Source organism: Bos mutus, chromosome 19 (assembly GCF_027580195.1).
Source record: "Bos mutus isolate GX-2022 chromosome 19, NWIPB_WYAK_1.1, whole genome shotgun sequence".
NCBI classification, from domain to species: domain Eukaryota; kingdom Metazoa; phylum Chordata; class Mammalia; order Artiodactyla; family Bovidae; genus Bos; species Bos mutus.
Window position 1 is genome coordinate 15,947,539 of NC_091635.1, and position 22,711 is coordinate 15,970,249.

The window sequence follows — 22,711 nt, forward strand, 5'->3', positions numbered from 1 at the left end:
GGTCTCCTGTATTGCACACAGATTCTTAACCGTCTGAGCTACGAGGGAAGCCAGCATCACAGGGCATCTTCTTTTGTCTCCCTTCCCCTTCTCACCCATCCTCACCTTTAGGCTTATACCTCCTAAATAAGGTGTTAACACTTAATCCTTGTCTCAGGCTCTGCTTTCTAGAGAAACAGGGCTAAGGTGCCTCCCAAAAGATCCTCGTTCTTTAGAAATGAAAGACAACAGAGCAGTGTAACTATCAGATGTAGAGTATACGGAAATAAGAAGTCAAATACTGACATACACTAAACAAAACTCATCTTGGCCTTCATTGTGTGCAGTGTGCTAAGTCACTTCAGTTGTGTCCAGCTCTTTGTGACCCCTTGGACCACAGCCCACCAGGTTTCTCTGTCCATGGGATTTTCCTGGTAAGGATGCTAGAGTGGGTTATCATGCCTTCCTCCAAGGGATCTTCCCGACTCAGGGATTGAACCTGCGTCTCCTGCACTGCAGTCAGATTCTTTACTGCTGAGCCACTGGGGAAGCCCTTGGCCTTCATTACTGGCTGGAAATACCCCTTCAAAATCCAAATGGTAAAATATATCCCACACAATATCTAAAAAGTCAGCATCTCTGCAAAAAGAAGACCTGAATACCTAGGACTGTAGCACTGTGAAGTGATTAAACATGCATATCTGGCCTTCCAATTATACACAGAACAAAACAATTTTGTGCTATATTTCTTGAAATGCAACTATCTGTTATACAAATAAGAGGTCTCCCTTCACACTAGTTTAGATTCTTGAACAGGCTAGTTATTAACAAGTCAAAATCCAGAAATTAAACACAACCCTCATTTTTAGCAACTGAGTCAACTCTGGGTGGAATGGAGCACTTTCCAGAACAGCAGAGCATGAACAGCTTCCTGATACCAGAACCCCCAGGGTTCCTGGGCCTGAGCACAGGACCACCCAGCTTGACAAAATGCTTTTGGGAGCCATAAACTGTGAGAAGATGAGGGGAGATGGGGGCTTCCCTAAGTCTCATGCTCTGATGGTCTTGCTGAGTTTGGTGGTGTTTTAGTCACTAAGTTGTGTCCGACTCTTGCAACCCCATGGACTGTAGCCTGCCAGGCTCCTCTGTCCATGGGACTTCCCAGGGAAGAACACTGAAATGGGCTGCCATGCCTTCCTCTAGGGGATCTTTCTAACCCAGGTATCAACCTGGGTTTCCTGCATTGCAGGCAGATTCTTTACCAAATGAGCCACCAGGGAAACCCAAGTTTAAGCTGAGTTTGTTTATATGAAAACAAGAGCATTAACTTACCCATCAAAAGTTAGCCATCTGGCCCAACACCATTTATTAAATAGTTTGTGCTTTCTCTAGGGATTTAAAATATCCCTCCACCATGAATCTGATCTATATTTCAGTCTGTCTTGACAATCTTTTCTCCTTTGCCTTTCATGACATTGCCTTTTCAAGGATACCTCCCATCTCTAACAATTCTTTCCAAGCCCACTCTGTCCCTCCCTCAAGCATGGTTCTTCAGGGCTCTCTTCCTCCTGGAGGCTTGCCCTGGGAGGGAACTCCTGATTTCAGTTCTTTGCGGATTCTGGGCTTCACCCATGCTTGTGCAGGTTGGTTCCAGAAAAACAAGGTCAGGCCAAGGGGCAATTAGGGGTGAAATCCATCCTGCTCTCTGCCCGCCATGCTGTGAACCCACAAGACTCCCCAGAGTCGCATCTTTAGCCCAGATGACCTCTGAGTCATGACCCATCCATCCAACATGCGCTGGCCATCTCTCCCTGAATGTTCCCTGGGAACTGCATGCTCAACAGGGCTTCATCTTCTTTCTTCCAAGGCCATTCCTCCCTTGAATCCCCTGTTCTCACCACATGGCTCCAGCACATAAGGCAGAAAAGGAACCTGTGAGTTCTACCTTCCAGGACCTGCCATATCCCTCCTGACGTATCCCACCTCCTCTTCTCCAGCCACAGCTGCTGCCGTGGAGCTGACCTCATTACTTCTCATCGAGTCTGCCAGGCCTCTGCTCGCCATCCTCTGACCCCTCACTCTGCAGCACAAGCAAGCCTTCCACAACATTCCGAGATGTCAAGCCAGTGCTCTGAATCCTTCCATTGCTTGCCATGCCCACAGGGCAAAGTCCCAACTCCTCCTCACCCAGAGGAGGTCTTTAGTGAATCAGACTCTCAAGTCCCTCTCTCTCTGCTCCAACACATCAGCCTTCCCCCGGCTGACACCACAGCTAGGAACACCTAAGTCAAGTAGCGTTGTCCTTTCAAAGACTGGTCTGATGCCCAGATAAAGCTGGTGGCCCCCTTCAATGAGCCCCCAGATTTCCACGCTAACACCCTGCAACATTATTGGTTTCTGGTTTCTCTGCCTTCATCAGACCTTCCATCTTTGAAGGCAAAGACGGCCTCTGCTCTGATTTTGCAACCCCATAGCCCAGCATAGCACAGCAGCCGGCCCTGGGACAATTCCCAGGCAGAAAAATCCTAAATGGATTTGAAAATAAGCAGATTAGCCAGAGCAAGGCAATACAAATGTAAATTGGGCTTTAAACTCCTTACATTTGTATGTGGTGTAAAAACAGGGACAGCATGTCTATTGTACCCCAGCACCCCCTGGGAAAGAAGTGATTAGGGATTACAGGGACTAGGAGAGCTTGGAGCAAAGGAAGACAGACAGGAAGAAGAGGGAAATGGCTCATGGCGGCTGAGCACAGGGGCTCTGCTTCCCTGGCAGTGGTGCCTGGCTCTGGCCTGAGTAACATGCCGGCAGAGATCCAAGAGTTGGGGCAGAAAGGTGGGTGCAGCCCGTTTGGTGGTGAGGAGACACAAATGCCTCCAGGAGTCAGGGGGTCAGATGAACGTAGGTGTGAGAAGACCGAGAGGCTGCTTTCAGTACCTTCCTGCAGAAAAGGGGGTCAGATTCAAAACTTTACCAAGCAGTCCAACAGCCAGACAAAACAGGACTGAGGTCCCAGAGAGAATTAGAAAGACATCTGGTCTTCCCAGTCCCTTAAAACTAAAGAGTACAACTTTTAACATGACCCTGAGGGTCTGCACGATCCCTCCAAACATGGCTAATGTTGTCATCATGCTTCCCATCTCGGCTGAAGGGTACCTCCTCCTCCAGGAAGCTTCCCCTGACTTCCCAGGGTCTCTAAGGGACATGCTCTCAAAACACCATGGACTTCTCTCCTTCACAACCCTTCTCACAATTGTAATTAAATTTCGATTCATTTAAAATCTGCTTCTGGGAATTCCCTGGCAGTCCAGGGAACTCGGGGCTTTCACTGCCAGGGCCCAGGTTCAAGCCCCCAGTCAGGGAATTAAGATCCTGCAAGTTGCACAGCCAAAAAATAAAAATAAATTAAATAAAATCTGTTACTACTATAAGAAGATTAGCATTTTGAGAGTCAAGGCTGTTTTTTATTCTTATATCCCAGCATCCAACACTCTGCTTGGAACATATGTGAGGCCCAAAACATGCTTGTTGCATGAACAATTCAATCAACCACACAAATGAAAATGAATTAAACAATGAATGAATAAAACTTGCATGTATATTGCAGGAGGTTTTTCAGCATCCCTGGCCTCTACTCACTGGATGCCAGGACATTCCCCAGTTGGAACAATCAAAATTCTTTCCAGACTTGCTCTCTGGGGAACAAAATTGTCCCTATTGAAAGCCCCTGTTTTCCTGAATTGTTGAGTAGATTAAATAAAATTACTTACGGCTAATTTAACACATTTTGACATGTAATATGTACATAATAAATGTAATTATTGGATTACTGTGAGCATTTGGGAGAGAATGGGGAGGGGTGAGCAGGGCAGGTCCTACTGGGAATGACAGAGAACCCAGAGAGGTGTCACCTGCCAGTTTGGCCTGTGGACCAATATATGTTATGTCATCATACAGCTTGGGAACTCCTTAGCCAAGATCAGTTTTTATATTTTTAAATGGTTGAAAAAAGGAGCCTATTTCATGACATGCAAGCTATTGAAAATTCACATTTCAGGGTCTAAGTAAAGTTTTATCAGAACACAGCTGCCCCTATGGGTTTACCATCATCTATGGCTGCTTTCTGGAGAAGGCAATGGCACTCCACTCCAATACTCTGCCTGGAAAATCCATGGATGGAGGAGCCTGGTAGGCTGCAGTCCGTGGGGTCGCTAAGAGTCGGACATGACTGAGCGACTTCACCTTCACTTTTCTCTTTCATGCATCGAAGAAGGAAATGGCAACCCACTCCAGTGTTCTTGCCTGGAGAATCCCAGGGACAGCGGAGCCTGGTGGGCTGCCATCTATGGGGTCGCACAGAGTCAGACACGACTAAAGCGACTTAGCAGCAGCATGGCTGCTTTCACATGACAATGGTGGAGTCGAGTAGCTGTGACATTGACCCCATGGGCCTCAGAGCCTAAAATATCTACCACCTGGACTATCAGAGAAAAAGAGTTTGACCCCTGGTCTAGAATCTCTTGTGATCACTATCTTCCAGGACCCAGTGGCATGACATCTGGGCTTCAGAAAAAAGCTGTCTGCCCTGCCTGGTAAAATGCGACCTAACTATCCCCCTAATAAAGAGAGGGCTAGTTGAATGAAGGAGAGCATATATCAGCAGTGGACTGTTTGTTACACGGTTGTTTTTTAAAAATGAGTTGAGATTTTGAGAAAGCTACTTCTACCCCTCTGCTCCTTTGCAACAGGAGCTAATTCAGGACAAGGATGGAGCCAAATTCTTGATGATCTCAGGGTCATATGGCTCAATTTCTGTATTTTACAGATGGGGAACTGCACATAAACACACTCTCCTCCGAAACTTCAAAGTCTGATAATCTGATAACAGTACAAAGCGGCTCACGTGTTTATTTTGAGGAAGACTCTTTCTGATTAGAATGGTCAGAAGGAGTTCCACTTCCTTTTTTCTAGAAACCCCGGTTAAGTCTTCAACTAGAACACCCCCTTGAGCGGAAGGCCGAGTTGCCAGGAGATGTAAACAAACCAACCACCCCAAGTGGCAGTTTTCAGCTGCTTTCTCTGTTGCTCCCTTGAAACAGCAGCTGGCTCTTCTCTCACCAGGTCCCGACTGCAGGTTCATTAACATAAACCATATCCATGGCCCCGTCAGGTGGGAGGAGGTGGCTGTAGTCAGGTAGGCACAGATGAGGGAAGTGAGGTGTCAACAGGCGCATTCAGGTAAGATTTCACATTCTGCCTTGGCACAGATTCCCACCAAATCTCATTTTCTGGGTTTCCATCCTCTCTGTTTTCTTATAGCAACTGCCCTGGGGTTAAGAGACAGAGCTGATGGCTGGCTTTGCTCTGCCTGGTCCAAGACGACAACCTACACATCACTCTGCCCACCTTGTTATATAGCTCCTACCGCTTCTCCTTCTATGACCCTTCTTGCAGGTCACTCTACGGGAATGAGCTGGGATCCTGGAGTCATTCTGAAGGCTCAGGATGCCCACAATTACTGGGACAAAGAGAAGTGATCTTGACTCAACTCGGAAATGCATGTGGACCTCTCTTACTGGTTAGAATAAACCCATAAGTAGCCCCAGCCTTTCCCAAAGAACATCCTAAGAAACACCAGCAAGTGAGATACTTCAGGGAAGAGAGCCATGCTGTGTTGAAATCACAGGAAAACCCCACTCTTGTAACCCGTTTGGGTATCAATCAGCACATTCCAAGCTCCCAGAAATCATGCAGTGGCTTAACCTGTTTGATTTGATTTAAACCAGCTGTGGACTACAGATCCTTACAAGATCCCAGCTTGGAAAATATGGTCCCAGACCATGAGGTTGGGTTCCACAAAGACGCCAGGTTACAAAGATGACCCCAACCTTGAAGGACAGGCTTCCCCACCCTGGTTCAACCTCCTGCTACCCAGGCCTGGGGGAAGGAAAGATATCCTGGCAGCCTCTGAGGGAGAGTTCGAAGGAAAGCTCTAAAGCCCAGGAGGTGGAGGAGAGAGGTGCCCCTCCAGACGGACAGGACCCCGGGGGCTGCTGTAAGACGCTGCCCGGAGCAGGACTCACCATTGGTGGCCGTGTTGACATAGTAGCGCCGGCCCTGAGGGGACAAGTAGCTTTGCCAGCCCGGTGGAAGGACAACAGTCTGGCTTTCCTCTCCCGGCGGAGGGGGGACCATTCCAGGCTTCTGTGGAGGAGGAAAGAGAAGGTCACACACGTGTGGCATTTTTGCAGCTGTCTCTCAACCGGGAAGTGAGAGGCAGATGAAGTCTCCCTAGAATGTCTCGACGCTGGTTGGGGTTAGGGGTGGTGTGGTGGCCTACAGGCCTCCCTGGGGGAGGTAACAGGCTACAGGTGTGATTATGGAGGTTGCCTGAGCAATGACGGGTGAAAAGCACTTAGATTTTCAGAACCACCACAGAAGGGACAGCTCCCCCCATAGGATGGGGGGTGGAGATGTGCTCAATGAACATGGCTTGGGTTTCTCTCCTGGGCCCCTAGGAAACCACTCACAGGGATGCTGCACCTGCCTGAGGGGGTGGGGGGTGGGGGGTCACTGGAATCTGAAACTCTCCGGGACCACCAAATAGTTGGTTTTTTTCTAGTCAAATGTCTAAATGGCAAAGAGAACTGGGAAGCTGAGGTGAAACTGGCTTCTTCCTTTCTACAGTATGCACTGATGTGTGGTTTAATTCTTTTAACTAAGCGTGACAGTACTTTTCTTTAAAAATAAATAAATAAGGTCAGAGAAAAAGTACACAACAGAAAAACAAGATAAAGACACAAAGGCTAAACAGAGGTGATTTGTAGTGGTGGGATTATGAGGAATTTTTTATTCTTTTCTTTTTGCTTATCTCTCGCATCTAAATTTTTGTTAATACACACACACAACAAAAAAGTTGTGACCTAAATAAAGAACATTGAAAAATAAGAAAAGAGGGCTCAAGTTAGCCTCTCAGACAATTGCTATTCCTTGTGAAGAAAGTAAGTTGACTAAAATCAGAATTCCAGCCACACGAGGAGAGGTGTGGTGAATTTCTCAGCAAAGCTGGATCCTGTTCAGAAATATTAAAACTCATCAGCTTTTAAGTGCCCTCAGAATCCTCCAGCCATACCAGAAGAGGCAGGTTCTGGTCACTGATGAACACTGTTTGGGAAAATAAGAGATTGAAATTGAGCAGTAGAGACACTCATTTCCCAGACTGCTCTCAGCTTCTCTGAAGCTGCAAAGTCTCATGCTTCTGCTTCCTGCGGTGCCCTGCACACCCTCAGCGGGATGGGATCAATTGTAGTTGCTCTTGGGACTTGGGGTAAACACAGCCTCCCTGTGTCCCTCCGTGGAGTGGTGGTGTATGTTTCATTACAAATGTTCACAGTTTAATTAAAAGCCTTCCCCTATGCCCTAATGGCTTCCGACTCCCACACCTGTTAACTCACAGCACCTCTGACTCTGCAGAAGACTGGCTTCTAGAAGAACTTCCCAGGGCTAGACAGCAGCCAGGAGGCCTCCTCCTCAGCAGAAAATGTCCACTGAGCCCAAGCACACAGCTTTGCATGTTTACCTGGGTGTCCAGACACTGCTTCAGCCCCTCCCAGATTGGAAAGTGGTAAAAACACATGCAAACCCTATGATGAGTATTGTGTTTTGTGTATAAAATATCCCTCCTGCAGGAGATGGGCATGTTGGCTGAGTGGAGGTGGGAGTAAAACAGAGGAGGGTCAGAGGGTTGGCTGAGGAGAGAAACGTTCTTTTGTGGGGGGGCCACACCACGCAGCATGCGGGATCTTAGTTCCCTGACCAGGGATTGAACCCACCCCCGCTGCATTGAAAGCACGGAGTCTTGAAAACCAGACCACAAGGGAAGTCCCAAGAGAGAAACCTTCTAGAACCAGGTTGCTTCTGCTTGACCCAAAGTAACTTATAGAATCCATGAAGAAAGGCTGGATTGAAGCTTGTCTAAATAACCTGGTAAAATAATGAGAGATTTTTAAGAGGTATCAGAAATGGATGTCATCAGAAATACATTGCAGAGGAGAGACAGACCCAGAAGCACAGTGAAAACCAGTCCTCTGGTCTCTGGCTCACCATCCTGACTCAGCCTCTTAGCAGCCACGTGACCTGGGGAAATGACTCAACCAGCTGTCTGTTGCCACATCTGTGAAAAGGAGGGTGGCGATATTAGCCCGGTTGTGGAAGACACCGTGGAAATTAATAACACACTAGCCACCAAGGACAGTACCTGTCACCTGCTGTGTTCAATAAATGGGGGTTACCAGAGGAAAGGGGAGCCATTCAAGGCTGAGCAAGACCAAGCTTCACAGAGCCTCTGCCTCCTACGATGTGAAGTTCAGGGGCACGTACCTGGCCTCTGCCCCACCGTCACCGCAGATGGAATGTCACCATTCACAGTCACTTCCCTGAAGTTTTTATTTCTAGGACTGCTCAACTTAAAAGGCAAACACAGACCTGCAGGGGAGGCTGGCGGGTTAAGACACTGACTCTCACACTCTGGTGAGACAACCTCTCCTGCGCTGGGCTGGTGGGGTGAGTGAACTGGACCTTCGTGCCTCTGGGTCCCACCTGTGAAACAGTATCAGTGATGCCTGTCCTGTCTCCACAGCTGCGTGGTGCTGTTCTCTTTAGAAGGACTAGTGAACTCGCCTAACTCTGTAGGGTCAGAAGAAGCCCGAGTTTCCATCTGAAGACACTGATGACCAAGGAGGGGCCATGACCGCTCTGAGGTTGCCCCCATCCAGGAGATGCAGGGCCCTCTGGAAGGTACCTGGAGAGGTCTCCTGGATGCTGAGCCCAGAAGGTAGGGGTGCTGAAAGAGGGGACGGGGGCACCTGGGCCAACATGGCAAAGATGGTCTCCACCTCCCCTCTAACATGGCCACGGGGCCCCGCTCCGCACGCCATCTGGCTGTGTTCTGCTTCCACCTCCCACCCACAAGGCAGGCACAGTTCCCTTGTTGTCTCCCTTCTTCCAGAGAGAAGTCCCTCCTGTTAGCTGGTTTAAAGTAAGTCAGGAATCAAAGATGTGCGGACAACTGGGTATATCAAGAGAACTGAAAACAGCGCTCAAACACAGACTTGTATACACATTCACAGCAGCAGCATCTACAATCGACGACTGGTAGAAACAACCCAAGTATCTGTCAACTGATGAACAGACCAACAAATTCCCCTCTGTTCATGGGATTCTCCAGGCAAGAATATTGGAGTGGGTTGCCATTCCCTTCTCCAGGGGATCTTACTGACCCAGGGACTGAACCTGGGTCTCCTGCACCGCAGGCAGATTCTTTACCATCTGAGCCACCAGGGAAGCCCATGTGTATCCATAAAAAGGAAGATTTGGTCATCCAAAGGAATAAAGTATTGATATACATGACAACACAGACGAACCTTGAAATGATGCCATGTGAAATAAGCTAGCCACAAAAGGCCACATACTGTATGATCCTATTTAAATGAAACATCCAGAATAGAAAAATCCTTAGAGATAGAAAACAGATGACTGGTTGCCAGGGGGTTGCGGGGAGGGGAAAACAGGTACAGGGACTCCTTTTTGGGCATGATGAGAATGTTCTGGAATAGACAGTGGTGATGGTTGCACAAAACTGAGAATGTGTATGTGTCACTGATGATAACTTTTATGTTAGGTGTATTTTTTTCTTTTAATTGGAGTATACTTGCATTGCAGTGTTGTGTTAGTTTCTGCTGTACACCGAAGTGAATCAGCTGTATGTATACATACATCTCCTCCCTCTGGGCCATCCCAAGCCCACCCCTCTAGGTCATCACAGAGCACCCAGCTGAGCTCCCTGTGCTTTATTCAGGTGGCGCTAGTGGTAAAGAACCCGCCCGCCAATGCAAGAGACACAGGTTTGATCCCTTGGTGGGGAAGATCCCCAGGAGGAGGGCATGGCAACCCACCCCAGTATTCTTGCCTGGAGAACTCCATGGACAGAGGAGCTTGGTGGGCTATGGACCACAGGGTTGCAGAGAGTCGAACGCACACACACAGGTACAGGTGTATTTTAACACACACACACACACACACACACACACACACACACACACACAGAGTTGGCCTTGCCACCTGCAGGCCGTCATTTAAGTGGCCCAAACCACCATTATCTTCTTGTGGTTGCAGAGGGCCAGGCCTCCTGGGAAAGCTTCCCCAGAGCAATCAAGAGGATTCAGCATGAGGAACTACCCAGTAATTAAGGTCTCTGCCAAACCTATACTTCTAATTAGTTTCCTTCCAACTTAAATCCTTCCCTTCCCTTCCCTAGTCCTGTGGCTTCTCCCCTTCCATTTCAGCAGCTCTTTCCCATGGGAATAGGAACTAGAAGCAGGGGTGAAGGGTGAGGTTGGGGGCCACACCTACAATGAAGATGATCAGAAGAAGTGGGAATCAGGGGAGATGAGACCAGTTTCCTCCAACTCAGAAATTCTTAACCTCATGCACAGCACAGCTTTGTGGGAATCAGGAAATACCGCCTCTTCTCCAGATGGGCTGGCCCCGAGTGCAAGGCTGGGTTTGGCCTCCCTTGACCTCACCTCCTCCCAACCTGGGCCCCCTTGTTCAGTATAGAACCTGCTCAACGGTATATGACAGCCCATCCTCTGAGAATCTAAAGCAAATTCTGGCTCTTCTGCCCCCCACCCTTCAAATGAAGACACGTGTCTACCTACTCACTCATCCTATTTCCTATGGAACATGCAGAGGTTCCAGACGACTTCAGAAGCCCAGTCTAGAAGGTCCTCAAGAAACATCTGGGCTCGGACCCCACCAGCAATCACCTATAATGACTTCCACTGCTTGCACCAAGGACTGAGCCAGGTGCCTCACACACTCATCTTCAATCATCACCACAAGCCTGCTGCAGAGATGCCATTTTCTTCCCCCATTTTAAAAGGAGGAATCCGAGACTCAGAGAGTTTAATATCTCACCCAAAGCTGCACAGCTAATTAACTGGTGAAACCAAACTTTACAGTATCAGCTTTATTCGAGAGATTTCCATCCAGTAACTCAGATCCTGGCTACCCTCAGCCCATCTCTCCCCAGCTGTCTGTGATCAGCTTCGAATCTTCGCCTGGACCACCTGACATTCCAGATCCCACCCGAGGAGGACGGCACCCCAGCCTGATCCTCCTGCCTGTCTCACGGTCTCCAAACGAACATATGCCTCCCCAGGAGATGTGCAGAAATATCACCACCCACGTGCAAGCAGTCACGTTCCCCGTCTGTGGGCTGACTTCCTTGTCTCCTTACTTAGAACAACACAACAGAAGAAAATTTTCCTCTTAGTAATGGCTACTGATTCCCCCTTGGGGTGGGACGGGGAGAGGGGCAGAAGAGCAGGTGAACAAAGGGAAGTCACCCAGAGATTAAAAACAAATCCCCGCTACAGCAGTGTTTCTCAAAGTGTGGTCCCTAAGACACCCCATCCATCACCTGGGATGTGGGTTAAAGTACAGATGCTGGAGTCCTGACTTCAAATCAACCTTGAGCCTGGGAAGCTACCTTTTAACATGTTATCCTTAAGTCTCATGCTCAATGAACTCAGAAGAGAGGGTCTGCAGCTTTCCTGAGAGGGAGTGATGGAGAGAAACGATCACTTCTTAAATCAAAACTGGGAACAGAAAATTAACAATTTATAAAAAGACAGTGTTTGGCTTCCTGGCTATGTATGAAAGAAAAGACTCCTAGCCCCTAGCCCAGACCCTTCAGAGAGACTATTTTAAGAGAGACCCAGTCTCCCTCTGCAGCCTCCAGGCAGTACAAACCCCAACACTCAGCTCCCGGTAGCCTCAAGTTCAACCCGGGACTCCTCGCCCTTCAGGAGACTTGCAGGAGCATCTTGCTCTTACCTTCCACAGATGTGAGCAGATGGTCCTCGCTGGTGGTAACGGGTGGTCGTCAGACACTCGATTTTGTAGTCGGATCAGACGGGTTTAAGGTCCCCCCATTCCACGTCTTATCACACCCCAAACCCAGAAGCAATAGAAGAGCTAAAGAAAGGCATATCCAGGAGCCCCCACCCCCCACCCCCCTACACCCAGATCTATATATAACAGTGCTGAAGTTGTCAGCCTAACGAGCCACTTTCTGGCAGTCCTGTTGCCATGGCAATGACTGCTAATGAGCCCAGAGCTGTGATTGGCACTGCCTGAAGGCTTCTCCACAAAGAACTCTGCAGCAAGTTCTCCTTTCTCAACCACACGGCCAGCTGGGACACCTGGGGGCAGCCGAGACATGGCCAGGGGTGCCTGGGAGCCATAGGTCCCGGGAACCACTTTGTTACAGGTGCGCCCAGAGCAGTCCTGAACCCAACGGCCCAGAGCGGCCTCTACTGTCACTCAACATGGGCCAACCAATTAGAGACAGGGCTGCAAAGGAGCCACCAAGAGGACCAAGACCTGGTCGGGCCAGAGACTGGAGACTCAAGTCCAGCCCACGCCTTCTGCTGACATGTGTTCAGGGTGGAGAGAGCCCCACACAAAGCTGGGAACGGCTACCCAAGGAAAGAGCATCTTTGGCTACGGGTTAAGAAACCAGGCATGAAGTGGGGCCCGCCTTCCACACTGCTGCCGCCAGCCCACAGGCTGTGTCTACGAGAATTCTTGGCACCTTGCCTCTATCTCACAGGTGAAAGTATTGCTCTCTCTGGCTCTGGCAGCCTTTCTGTCCATGGAGAGCAACTCACAGACACTAACTTGGGAGGAAAGGGGGACCCATGACAACAGCACAGGGCATTCTGGGAAGTGTAGTCCTCACAGTACTTTTATAGGCTGGTGGGAAGAGGATGGATGTTGACAGCATGTTCATGGTCTTCGAGTGGATCTTCTAGGGGTTAGAGATTTGGAGACCTGGCCAGAGTGAAGGGGAGGAGGAGGAAGAGGCAGAAGAGGTGGTGGAGAAGGAGGCGGCAGAGGGGAAACAGGTGGAAGCAGAAGAGAGGCCACACAAGAAAGAAACATTCAGGAAGGCAAGGCCACGTCCATCTTGTTCTTACCTTTACTCTAAGCTCAGTATTCAGAATATTGGATGGATGGATGGACAGATAAATGAACGGAAACTGGGAACTGTAACAGAAACTAGGCTTCAAACAGATTTGAGAGGCTTTCTCACTAAACAAGTAGAGAACAGCAGTCCAAGCAATGTATGTGCCAGTGGTAAAGAATCCGCCTGCCAATGCAGGAGATGCAAGAGATCTGGGTTCGAATCCCGAGTTGGGAAGATCCTCTAGAGAAAGGAATGCCAACCCACTCCAGAGGAGCCTGGCAGGCTATAGTCAACGGGGTCACAAAGATTGGGACATGACTGAGCATGCACATGCATGCGTGCACGCACGCAAACACACACACACACACCCATGAACACATCCCAGCTCTTCATGGATCTGACTGAACAGACTGTTCAAGTACAGGGAGGTGGGGAGACCAGATAATACAGTGTTTTTTCAAGTGTAGGAAATAAACTGAGGAACAGCATCCGGAAGCCTCAGGAGCAGCACAAATTTCTACTCATGAGCTCATCTGATCTCCAGAAGAAAAATTCCAGGAAACCATTGAGTGACCACAAAAGAAGGCAGGAATGTACAGCATTTATGCTACAAAAGTCATAAGGAGAGAACAAACTAATGAAGAAAAGGCAAATTTGTTTAAAAAAGTGATATAAAAAAGGGACAGAATGTGCTCAAAACTGTACGGAAAATTAAAAGATAGTGACAGAAGGAACAGCCACACTGGTTGCAACAGAATATAAAATCAGTATTGCAAAAAGAAAAAAAAAAAAAAAGAATCAGTTACGGACAAAACAAACTGAAGATTTTTTTTTCCCTCCCGGAATGCAAAAGGAAATGGGAAAACATGAAAACGGAATCAACAGAAGAGCAGGCCAAGGTGCTAGGTATTCCCGAGGAAGAAGCTAGAACAAAAGCCAAAACAGAAAAGAAACTATAAACAAAGATTTCTGGGGTTGGGGGAAAACTTTCCTCAGCTCAAAGAAGACACACAGGAAGGTCCTGTACTGCTCCAGGCAAAATGGGATTTCAAAGCCCAACAACAAGCCGACACCGTCTAACAACACATTTACACAGCAACGAAAGGATAAAGTCCTATAACCCTTTAAGTGGGAGGAGGAGGAGGGTGTCTCCAGTAAAGGAGCATAAATAAAGCGGCCCTCAGCTCCTCTGTGACCACGATTCCAAAGACACCTGTGGATCGTTATGCAGAAGATGCTGAGGTCATTCTATGTGGCCACTATGTCACACGTCCCTCACTATGTCACTTTGCCTTTCACGAACGGAATCGCTCAAAATACATCGCTCTACCAATAAAGGCTCAGGATGTTTACCAATCAAGTGCTTAAAAGGTGCACTCCAACTCCTTGTCTGCATCAGCTACCTTCCACAATCCCCCCACTGAACCTGCCACTGTTCTCCATCCACCATGCTGCTAGAGGAAGCCTCACACCGTGGGTGAGACTGGTACCGCTCTGAGAAGTGAACATCAGTGCCATGGGGGCTCTCTCCCGGCACCCACAAAGCTGCCAGCCCTGGGCCCGGAGGCTGAACTACTTTGAGCATTGCAGACTGTCTCCTGAAGACTTAGTGAGGGTCCCGGGAACTCTGAATATCCATCAGCAAGCCCCCACCCCACCCTCCACCCAGTGCCTCCCTGGGGGCCCATCAATTCACTGGGCATGTTTCTTAGGACTGAATAGGCAGAGGACACAGAACAATCAACTCTGTATTTTCTGACCCTGAAAAGGAAGGGAGTGATCTGGTGAACCAGGAATTTTGATGAACACAATTACAATGTAGCCCATGCAAGGGTACAGGAAGTCAACTCTCACAGGAAAACTTGCTCAACTGGAAACCATGGGGTCTCCAGCAGGGCAAGGATGGATGAAAAGCTTTGCAAGCAATACCACAAATTATGAGAATGAATTGGATGAATGAACCCTTCAGGTTCAGAGGCCACTTCATGGCCTTGCAGTGTCTGGGGGCCAAGCAGTAGAGAGTAAGAAGGAACGGATAGTGTTGGAAGTGGCTTCTGTACCAGCCCCGCACACATTCTTACATGAGCCCCACTTCATCGACCCTGGAGGAAAGACATTATTGTTGCACCTTCCACACAGATATAAACCAGAAGAGTCAATTAACAGGGTTTTAGAAAAGACAATGAAAGAGATGGGGAATTCTGAGCGGCTGGTACTTTTCCTGGGGCACCATCCAGTATGGCTGGGATTTGAGAGGGGCTCACTCCTCAGAGTCTCCTGGGAGAATCTCCACATTGACTGAACAGCATCAACGTGCCACTGAATATCACAATCCCTCTTGGTGCTTACAGACGAGTTTAGGAGCAGGAAACCAGAGTCCTTGTGGCCATGCTGAGGGCCACGTGGTGGGGAGGAGGGGGATGGGGGTTCCTGTGGGTGCTCCTGCAGTATGGAGAATGCTCCAGGAGTAAGACAGAAGCCACAGTTGTATCCCCACCTTGGAGTCTGGAGGGGCTTGGGGAACCCCTAACGCCTGTCCCGTGTCTCAGGTGTGTCTCATCCTGATGTTTCCGCGCTCTAAAGGACAAGGTGGTGAGCTCCCGGCAGCCGGTTCTAACTTCTGAGCAGGAAAAACCCAAGTGATTCTGCTCCCCAGCTTGTGATTCACAGAGACATTTTATTCAAACTCAGCTTCCTGATGGGCTGTTGAGAATGTCGGCTCCCTTCCTCCCACCCCTCCCCTAACAGATTAAAAATAGCAGGGGCTGTTCTGAGATCCTACCTCCACTTTGGGAGCATCAGCAGAAAACACAGGGGTCCAGGCTTAGAGAGGCTGCGTTCCCAGGCAACGAGCTGTAATTCACGTGGTCCCCTTTGCCTCCCTGGACTTCTTTCTCTTCATCTGTGAAACCAGGGGTTATGAGCCCTCAAACACTGGGGTTCTACACCCCAAGGAGCATCTTTCATAACAGAGCCCAAAACTGCCATGAGGGAAATCTCAAGGCATTTAAATGACTGGCGCGAACTTGCAAAAGCCTCCACCACATAAACAAGAGAGATGGCAGAAACCTCCTGAAGAGGAACATAAATGTTCATGAAACTCCCCTCCCCCCCTTTTTATGCACAATTTCCCCCCAAACTCCTTTGGGCTGCAGAGGCAGAGATCTGAAACTCCTTTGATCTAGAACTACTGCTTCATTCTTGCAGACTAGGGACTGGTGGGAAAGAGAACAGTGAAGTGATTAACAGCAATTGGAAATCATTAAATTTATGCCTAGGACTTCCATGGTGGTCCAGTGGTTAAGACTTCACCTTCCAATGCAGGGAGTACGGGTTTGATGCCGGATTGGAAGGAAGATCCCAAATGCCTCGTGGTGGGGGCAAAAAAAAAAAAAATCAACAACACAAAACAGAAGCAATATTGTAACAGATTCAATAAAGACTTTTAAAACCATCCACATTAAAAAAAATTCTTTAAAATAAAAATTTATGCCTAAACTTCCCAGGGGACTCAGTGGTAAAGAATCTTCCTGCCTAGCAGGAGACACAAGAGATGTGAGTTTGATCTCTGGGTGGGGAAGATTCCCTGGAGAAGGAAATGGCAACCCACTCCAGTATTCTTGCCTGGGAAATCCCACAGACAGAGGAGCCTGGCAGGCTGCAGTCTACCAGGTCGCAAAGAGTCAGACACAACTTAGTGACTGAACCGCAGCAGTTGGATAACTGAATTGTGGGCAATATACCTGAAACCTCTGTGGGGAGACTGAACCCGGAATTCTCCTTTTTCTGCCACAGGTCACTGTTCTAGCCTTTTCGTGGCTGTAATGTCTCTATGTTTCAGAGGAAGGAGTTGGGGTAAAGTTTAACACTTCCCTTGGATGAGATGGTTGGATAGCATCATCAACTCAACGGACGTGACTTTGAGCAAACTCTGGGAGATAGTGGAGGAGAGCGAAGTGTGGCTGCAATCCATGGGGTTGCAAAGAGTTGGACACGACTTAGGAACTGAATGACATAGTTGTAAAGGATCTCAAAATGCATCCTAGAAGAAGATCCGGGGGTGGGGGGGGGGGAGGCAAAAAAAAAAAAATCCCAGATTTTCTATACTACTTTATAATGACATCAATTATCCCATTCTAGAAGGTACTTTTGCAGGACATTTGAGGCTCATCCACATGCAACACCCTCCCTAGGGAGCTCCTAGTAGGGTGAAGGCCCTTCTAGATGATTCCAAATCTAGTTTCCCTTCACAAAGTAAAAAACCTGGGAAAAAGAGAATTTTGCCAACACTTGGTATTGGAAAGGGAAAAAATAAAGAAGAAAAAGAAATATAGCCTTCCTTCAGTATTAAGGTGCAAAACCCTAAAATACTTTATGCCGTTCCTGGCACTCTTATAAGTTGTTAAGACTCTGAAGAAAACCCCATAATCAAGTTTCCCAAGCATTCTGTTCTATTCAAAATGTATTTTAGAAGCTCAGAAGTAAGTCAGGGAGTTGAAAGTCGCTAGTCCGGACAGTCAGAGGCTTGGGAACCTCATGAAAAGCAGCCTGCCTGCCAGAAAAGGAGCTTCAAAGACAGGTGACACAGTTGCTGCCCACAGCTGCTCTGGGGGCAAAAGCGGGCTTCCTCCGGGAGAGTTAGTGCTGTCTAAAAGGGAGGCAGAGTAGAGCTCGCCAGGGCACAAAGGTGAGGGTCTCTGATGCTCTGTCTGTGGCCGAGATCCAGATGATCCAGCTTCATGGATGCTGCTCTCAGGACCACAGGGACCAAAAGGAACCTGGGGTGACCAGTCTTCTCCCCGTAGGGACGAATTCCAGTTACTCTGCAGTGCCAACCACGTGTGCTCCCAATGATTTCAATCAAAGACTTCCAACTCTGTGAACTTGTTCCTGGTGATTCCTAATGGGCTCAGAACCATGAGCACCAGAGGGAGATTAAGGCTAAGAGGGGCTGCGACTGTTACTGTGAGTCAGAAGGGGTGTGATTCCAACCAACCCAAGTCAGCTGCCATTTCTGGAGCCTCAGCTCCTGGTGCCTATGAAACTAGACAAGTGGGACATCCGAGGACATGGCTGTTGAGGTTTGGAGTCTACCACCGCTCTCGGGGCATCGTGAATAGAATATGGACCCAGCACGGCCACTGTCTTGCTGTGAGATCTTGAGCAACATACTTCATCTCTGCTGGTACGGAATTTCCTCATTTCAAGAATACGGAAGTTGGACAAGATGGTCTCCAGGGCTGAGTTTGTTTCCGCTTAAAATATACAGCCTGATGCTCAACGATCCTAGATGTTAGTGTAACTCTTTGAGGGATGTGCCATATTTGTAGGAGGGAAAAAAGTCATGTTCAAGGGTACACATGGGATTCAGAGGTATGAGAGCCTGGAACGCTGCCTTAACCTCAAACACCTGCGCTTGTGCCTCGCTGCCTCGGAGTTCAGTGATTCTGCCTCTCACCGTGGGACATTCTAGTGAGTTATGTCCTGATGGCCCATGTCCGCCCCTTCCCTGTCACTCTTACAGCCACACATGGTTGCTCTCTGTTTTGCCTAAAACCAGACATCCACCTGGTGTCCTGAGATTCTAGACATCAGAAGTTAGAATTCGCCCCACACCCAAGGCAGGCTCTGGAAAAACAGTTCTGAACCTGCCGGCAGACAGTGGCCTCTGCTCACCACTCACTCTGTAACCTGCCAATGGCTGGTGCCCCACACACCTCGTTCTCTTGCCAAGAGCTTTACCGGGCTCCTCCCCGCTCCCTGAATGCCCCTCAGTGTTCATCTCCTTGCTAATCCCTTCTTCCCTGTAAACCTCCCTGCTGCCACCCACAGACATGACCAGACCCGCCCAGCGCTCTGCAGCCAGGTCCTGAGCGACGGTAACTGTTGGCCCTGGACTGACAGTGTCTGGGTTCTTTACAACGGTCCTTCTCCAAGTGTGGTCCCTCAGCCAACAGCTGGGGAGTCCTCTGCGAGTTGGTTAGAGACACAGGGTCCTGGGCCCCACCCTAGAGCCAGGCTCTCCATTGCGAAGGTCCTGGGGCAATTCAGATGCACTTTTGAAACCAGGTCACATGACCAGTCAGAGGCCAACTAGTATCATCTCTCCTCCTCCTTACAGGTGCAAGACCCTATCAGAAGTCATGCCAAAACCAGAGATGCTGGTTCTGACCCAGTCAGGGGGGTAGAAAGTACTGGAGGAACATCCATCGTCTTTAGGGCGGTCACTGCAGCGGCCACCAAGCTGGACAGAAGCAACGAGCCCAACCTGGAACCCTAGTGTCAACACTGGCTTAAATGGGCAGACACCCAACTACCTTCTGGGGACCTGTATCCTTTAATGGACTTTTATTGCCCACTGTCCCAGCTGGAGCTGGGTCATGGAGTAGGGGGTTGGGGGGTGGGCAGAAACCAGGATGTGGGAGAAGTTAGGCAATGGAGGCAAGACCTGAACTCTAATCCCCATCATAGAAAAACTCACGTCATCACACTGTTTCTCCGTCACACTGAACTAAACTGCCTTCCCAGGTAGCAAGATGGAGGCAAGACTTCCTTTCCCCCAACAAACATTCCCTTTTCCGTCTTTTCCCCCTCCTTCCCAGCTTTCTCTAACATCAGCCCATACCTTCCCTTCCCCCCATCACTCTGGCCTCAGACCCATGAAAGGTGCCCCTGACACTCCAGACTTGTAAACTCAGCATTTGGGAGCCTGTATTTCAGAGAGTTCTCAGAACTGCCTCTCTGCAATGACGAACTCATCCCAGAAACATGCACAGAAAAGCCAGCTGCTGACACATTGGCAGGTGAGAGGGATCGAGTCTTACCATCGGAGGCGAGCTCATCTTCTCTGGGGGCTGCTAACTCAGGATCCTGTGTGAGGTCTCCGGGCTGCCAGCTTCCTCACCATGGGCCCCCTATGCAGGAAATGAGGCCCAGGCGGGCAGCTACCCCAGGGTCAGGGCTCCGAGCAGCCCGGAGGATGTTCCTGTGGCTTTTCACACTGCTGTTCTTTCACAAAGAACCCACTACATTGCACAGTTCCTTCCAAATCTGCTCCAGCGCTTGTGAGGAAATCAACGATGCATTCTGGACTTTCCAGATGCAAAGGGTCTGGAGGCTTGCTTGCTTTCTTCTTTTTTTTGCACTCTCTCTTTTTCCCCTTTCTCAGCTAAAAAAAAAGTTGGCTGAGGTCAGGACACACAATGGCCAAGCCTGTGTCACTGACCAGTTGCCTCCCACCCCCAGGCCTGTGGACAAGAGCTCCTTTGTCCACTGTATTTTAGGCGGGACTCCCTGGGTCTGCCCAGGCCCTGCAAGGGAATGTTCCGCCAACTTCTTCCCAAACCGAAGTCACGGCTCTGGCCCCGGCTCCGGCCCCAGCTGTGCAAACCCAAGGCCAGATAAAAACCAACGTAAAAAGGATGGAGAATGCCCTCCCAAAGAACCATAGTATTACACCCGTCCAGGGCTGAAAAGCTACAGCTCCCAGAGAAACAAGACGAGGGTCCTCTGCCTTCACTCTGCCCTTGACACTCCCAAACCTGGACAGACAGAGGATAAAAGAGGAGGCGATGCCAGGCATCTCAGACGAAAACAGCCTGGGGACCAGAGATCTGTTGGTTTCATGTGAAGAAAGGACTGGACTCCGAGAGCAACACTGTCTCCAACAATGACATGAGTTTGGCAAGGACTTGGCACCTTGGTGAATCTTCCCTGTCACTCCGCTTACAAAGCTTTTTGGAACAGCTGAAGGTTTAGCACTTACAAGTGCCCTGCCTTTCTGGGTTCGCTTTCAGATGCAAATCTTAGGGATTTCAGAAACTGATTCTTGACATCGAAGTAAATATGGTTTTCCGGAGGGACTGAGGTCCCAAGGACTGGGTCAGTTCATATCAGTTCAGTCGCTCAGTCGTGTCCAACTCTTTGAGACCCCATGAATCGCAGCACGCCAGGCCTCCCTGTCCACCACCAACTCCCGGAGTTCACCCAAACTCATGTGCATCGAGTTAGCGATGCCATCCAGCCATCTCATCCTCTGTCATCCCCTTCTCCTCCTGCCCCCAATCCCGACCAACCTAGACAGCATATTAAAAAGCAGAGATATTACTTTGCCAACAAAGGTCCGTCTAGTGAAGGCTATGGTTTTTCCAGTGGTCATGTATGGATGTGAGAGTTGGACTATAAAGAAAGCTGAGCACAGAAGAATTGATGCTTTTGAACTGTGGTGTTGGAGAAGACTCTTGAGAGTCCCTTGGACTGCAAGGAGATCCAACCAGTCCATCCTAAAGGAGACCAGTCCTGGGTGTTCATTGGAGGGACTGATGCTGAGGCCGAAACTCCAATACTTTGGCCGCCTCATGCGAAGAGCTGACTCAGTGGAAAAAAAGAACTGAGTGGTTTCCTGTAAATCATCACTTCTTCTCTCAAACACATGAATGAAGTGTCTAAGCAGGAGGTTTCAATGCCCACCCTTGGTTGGGGCTGGGACATCAGTACTATTGACTAGGGACACAGTCTGATCAAGGTCATGTCTTTTCTGGTTCACTGCTTACTAGCTGAGACACACAGGGCAAGACCTCTAAGCTTTGGTTCCTTCAACTGTAAAAGAGAGAGAGTACCTCTCCCAAAAGGTTGTTGTGAGGATTCAAAGGGGAAGAGAATCCATGTAAATACTTAGCACAGTGCGGGGGAGATGTGAGTTATTACTGTTGATGTTGTTACTATCAGCAGGGGCTGAAGGAGTCCGCGCTACAGCTTCCCTGGACACAAAAGGTTTAGACTCAACAACAAAAAACAAACAACCCGATTTTACAAGCATATCTCTCTAAAGAAGATACACAAATGGCCAATAAGTGAGTGAAACGATATTCATGTCTCTAGTCATTAGGGAAACAGGGAAATGCAAATTCAAACCACAATGAGATAACACCTGTTGGGCTTCCCTGGTGGCTCAGATGGTAAAGAATCTGCCTGCAATGTGGGAGACCAGTGTTCAATCCCTGGGACAGGAAGATTCCCCCGGAGAAGGAAATGGCAGCCCACTCCAGTATTCTTGCCTGGAGCATCCCCTAGACAGAGGATCCTGGTGGGCTACAGCCCATGGGGTCACAAACAGTCGGACACTACTGAGCACATGCATGCACGCAGTCTAGATATGGGCTATATCTACATATGTAAAATGGTCCCAAACCAGCCACTAAAAGAAGTGAGCACATATCCAGAGGTGAGGGTCCTCCCTTGGCTGCTGGATTATCTCCTTTCTGTGGCTGGGAGGGAAGACCAGGCGCAAACCTACACCTTGAGCTGTGGGACCAACCATGCCCTGAAATACAAAGCAAGGTCCTTCTGTGCTCCTGGAAATGGGCTCCCACCCAGGAGAAGATGAGAGCAAACTTCATTTGCACCTAGACAGCCAAGACCCTTACCTTCAAGCCCTCTGGGGTTGATTTTTTTAAATGCATGTATTTATTTATTTGGCTGAGCTTCCCTGGTGGCTCAGATGGTAAAGAATTTGCCTGCATTGCGGGAGACCTGGGTTCATCCCTGGGATGGGAAGATCCCCTGGAGGAAGGCATGGCAACCCCCTCCAGTATACCAGGACTTAGTTTCGGCATTCGGGATCTTCGATCTTCATTGCAATATGCAGGATCTTTAGTTGCAGCATGCAAACTCCTCGTTGCAGCATCTGGGATCTAGTTC

General features: G+C 49.0%; 1 protein-coding gene across 6 annotated transcripts in view; it reads right to left on the reverse strand.

Annotated features, from left to right (window-relative positions):
- The window catches only part of GAS7 (growth arrest specific 7), a 209,033-nt gene that overhangs the window by 76,198 nt on the left and 110,124 nt on the right, over positions 1-22,711 (reverse strand). For 4 of the 6 annotated variants that reach the window (XM_070389495.1, XM_070389493.1, XM_070389494.1 and 1 more), the window contains exon 2: positions 6,063-6,183. In XM_070389495.1, coding sequence (XP_070245596.1) covers positions 6,063-6,183 — 121 coding nt within the window. Of the gene's footprint in view, positions 1-6,062; positions 6,184-15,794; positions 15,886-19,836; positions 20,098-22,711 lie in introns of those variants that run through there. The other 2 variants (XM_070389496.1, XM_070389498.1) reach the window with 2 other exon arrangements.